This window comes from Mus pahari, chromosome 13 (assembly GCF_900095145.1).
Source record: "Mus pahari chromosome 13, PAHARI_EIJ_v1.1, whole genome shotgun sequence".
NCBI lineage: Eukaryota > Metazoa > Chordata > Mammalia > Rodentia > Muridae > Mus > Mus pahari.
The window spans coordinates 76,375,848-76,379,949 of record NC_034602.1 but is presented as its reverse complement, the minus strand read 5'-3'; the positions used below and the strand labels follow the sequence as shown (position 1 = coordinate 76,379,949).

The 4,102-nt window shown below is 33.3% G+C and overlaps 1 protein-coding gene across 2 annotated transcripts in view; it reads left to right on the top strand.

Annotated features, from left to right (window-relative positions):
• The first annotated feature begins 835 nt into the window (after positions 1–835).
• LOC110330272 (UDP-glucuronosyltransferase 2B17-like) overlaps positions 836–4,102 on the top strand; it is a 44,604-nt gene continuing 41,337 nt past the window's right edge. For both annotated transcript variants that reach the window (XM_021210290.2, XM_021210289.2), the window contains exons 1-2: positions 836–1,598; positions 3,271–3,419. In XM_021210290.2, coding sequence (XP_021065949.1) covers positions 875–1,598; positions 3,271–3,419 — 873 coding nt within the window. In that variant the 5' untranslated portion in view covers positions 836–874. The remainder of the gene's footprint in view (positions 1,599–3,270; positions 3,420–4,102) is intronic.

The window sequence follows — 4,102 nt, the reverse complement described above, 5'->3', positions numbered from 1 at the left end:
ATTATAATAGCAAGCAAGATTATATACTGAACACAATCTAAGGGATTTAATGCACTTAGATTTTTTTTTTAAATCTCTGGACAATTTCTCAATGTTCTAAGTATCCAAATGACTTATGTTAATATCTGAAATTTCTGTCTTTAATTGCTCTATATTATATGAAATATCTGTATTTTTCCACACTCCCTGCAAATAGTCTTTCCCCAATTAATGGTTGCACTGTAAGGTAATGGTGTGACACAAATATATCGAAATGAAGCGTGACATTTATTAGCTAACCTAATGTTAATATTTCCTGTATCCTGTCCCCATCTATTGTTAACATAGCATCATAGAGAACTGTAGCTAGCTTTCAAATATGTCTCTAAAATGTCTAGAACCAGCCTTTTAAATGGACAGGTTATTTCTAATATTGGATTGATTATTAGAACAGTCGATGATTGAGTCAGAATAATTGGTCACATTAAAAGAAAGGGAAGAGTCATCATGACGTTCAACTATGTAAATTAATATGCTTTCAGTGCCATATAGAGGAGAATTCAGAGACCAGCCATATTGTAATATCACTTGCTTTGTGAGACATTTTAGAATATTTTTTTTATCTATGTACCATTAATAATTGAACATGACAACATTATTTCTTGGCCAATTGAAAATATGCCATCATAAGAGACATGAATCACTCTCATGTAAACAGGGAATAATTGAAATCATTCTTCAGTTCTTTTCACCATCATGTTAGTACTGGTCATTTAATTATCAGTTCTAGGAAATGCAAGTTATAGTTTAACCTCTGGGCTGAAGCTTCTTGGATAAAAGGTCAAGCAGAGACAGAAGCGAACGCACTGTGAAGAGAAGGATTTTGATTTTCAGGATGCCTGGAAAGTGGATTTCTGCTCTGCTGCTGCTGCAGATCAGTTGCTGCTTCAGATCTGTGGAATGTGGGAAAGTGTTGGTGTGGCCGATGGAATTCAGTCATTGGATGAACATAAAAATAATACTGGATGAACTGGTACAGAGGGGCCATGAAGTCACTGTTCTGAGACCTTCGGCTTACTATGTTCTTGATCCCAAAAAATCACCTGGCCTTAAGTTTGAAACTTTTCCTACATCTGTCAGTAAAGAAAACCTGGAAAATTTTTTCATAAAGCTTGTGGATGTGTGGACTTATGAGTTGCCAAGAGATACATGTTTGTCATATCCTCCTTTACTGCAAAATATATTTGATGAATTTTCTGATTATTTTCTAACTCTTTGTAAAGATGTTGTTTCAAACAGACAGCTCATGACAAAGCTACAGGAATCCAAGTTTGATGTCCTTTTGTCAGATCCTGTGGCTTCCTGTGGGGAGCTGATAGCTGAACTTCTCCAGATTCCTTTCCTGTACAGTCTTCGCTTCTCTCCAGGCTACCAAATTGAAAAGTCCAGTGGGAGATTTCTACTCCCTCCATCCTATGTACCTGTAATTCTGTCAGGATTAGGTGGCCAAATGACATTCATAGAGAGGGTAAAAAATATGATATGCATGCTTTATTTCGACTTTTGGTTCCAGATGTTTGATGATAAGAAATGGGATTCATTTTACAGTGAATATTTGGGTAAGTTACATTTTTTTCTAAGTTGCTTGAATACCTAAGTTTCACAAATTTGTAAAGCTTTATGTCCATGAAATACAAAGTGTTGTATTCTTTTATAGGTGATCAAATGATTAATGATATAAGCTATCAAATTCACAAACTCGTGTAAAAGATCCTATATTTGATCAAATAGAAGAAGGTATTGGTATCAGTCCTGATAGAAGACATTTTGGTTAGCTATACAATTACATAGAGATGAAATTAGATGGTCCCTAAGTGATTCTTTACTCATTCACTGAAAAGTTTTTCTCTATTTTAATAAGTCCCTAAGCAGTTACCCCTTAATCTTGATTAGTGGAGATTGAAGAATGACATATTATATATATATATATATATATATATATATATATATATATATATATGTATGAAATTATTTTCTTTTGCTTAGGCCAGGTCTTTATTTAAAATGGAAGTGCAGGGTCACAAAACATGGCCTAAGAGTTAAGATTGTTTCTGTACAGTTTTAGTACCAGAGCTCTCTTCTCTTCTTGGTACCACTCATGCACAGTGGCTCAAAATTGCCTGTAAAATCAGCTTCAAGTGAACAGCTGCCCTTTATCATATCCATAGTCACTGGCATGAACTTAACATATGCTCATGCAGATACACATACATATAAATGAAAAGATAAAACAAAATATTTTCTTTGTATATCATTTAAAAATCCCCCATATCTTGAAAACTATTATATTATTTCTGAAGTTAAAAAGTGGAACAGATATTTCCACCAGCCCCACATTTCCTTATTTGGGCCCTTTCCTAAATTCGATTGCAAATGCCTAAATTCTATAGAGGCATGGACACACATGCTGTATTTTCTGAAGTCATTTTTTTCTCTTAAAAATTAACCACAGGTAAGACTAGCCAAAAATTCCTATTCTCATAATTCTGAATGTATTGAGATTGCTTTATAGTGTAAGTACTATTAAATATCTCAATATGAAAAAATACTAGAAGCATTAACCACAAATTTAGTCATTTATTATAAACTTTACAGCTCCTTGAAAGGAATAAAAACTAGCTATAAACTATTATGATCCTTGGAATTCTGGCCAGGGTACACAGCATGGTGAGGGTTTCGGTCATGGAATGTGTGTTTATATTTACATAGTTTTGTTTTGTTTTGAAGATTTGGAGAGGAAAAAAAATGTGTGCTTCTTTATATATTTGCTTAGTGAGTTATTTCTGTAATTATTTATGGTTTTAAATTACAGAGGAAACACAAAATGTCTTACATATTGCTTTACAAGCAAACACAAGATCGGGCAGTAGTGGCACATGCCTTTAATCCAAGCACTTGGGAGGCAGGTACAGGCAGATTTCTGAGTTCAAGACCAGTGTTGTCAACAGAGTGAGTTCCAGGACAGCCAGGATTATACAGAGGAACCCTATTTTGAAAAACCAAAAAAAAAAAAAAAAAAACCAAGAAAAAAAGTAAACAAATTAACAGGTATCTATATAATCCACAAGTCAATTGTCTATGTTATATTGCATATAAAAATATTACATTTTAAATGCACATGATCTGTATCAAATACAAATTCTTTCAACATTTTAAAGGAAATATATTTAATACTTAGCAGACAGTCCTGTCAAGTTTTCTCTGTCTCATTTGCTCATCTTCTCCATCTAGGAAGGCCCACCACCTTAGCTGAGACAATGGGCAAAGCTGAAATGTGGCTCATTAGATCCTACTGGGATTTGGACTTTCCTCACCCAACCTTACCAAATACTGACTATGTAGGAGGAGTCCACTGCAAACCTGCTAAACCCTTGCCTAAGGTAAATATATTCTTTTTATCTCTTTTTCATTTCATATCATTTCTGGTGAAATGGTTCTACATCTTTCCTTACATTTTTTTCCCAATGATAGAGATATGTGGGAAGTGAACTTAAGATTCCTAGTAAGTAGAAGCTCTACAAACTCAGGAAAGTATATGACAGATATAAAAAACATTCATATCAGTGAGTTAAGTCATGTAGTAATGGTACTAGAGTGATTAGTCATTGAGTTAAGTCTTTACCAAACAACCATGAGGATGTGAGTTTGTATGTCAGTGCCCAGATAAAAAATTAAGTGTTCTAGCATAGCATGTATGAGTTGAAGAAACAGGTTAATACTGAGGATTCTAACCTGATAAAATGGTGAGATACATGTTCAATGAGAGACAGTCTCAAAAATAATATCTTAAAGTTAATAGAGTAGAACATCTAATTTTATCATGGCATTTATTGACTAAAAAAGGCAGGGAATTTGAAGACATTAAAAAATATTCTCATTTATACACAATTTCAGAAATGTATCACAAGTATATATTTACCATGAGGTTATGATTATTTTATAAAGAACCAAAAAATTGTATTTATCATAGGAGGAACGATACACTAACTTATCATATGTACATACCATAACATAGATATTATTTCAGTAATCACTAGCTAATACTAATAAATTAGCCATCATA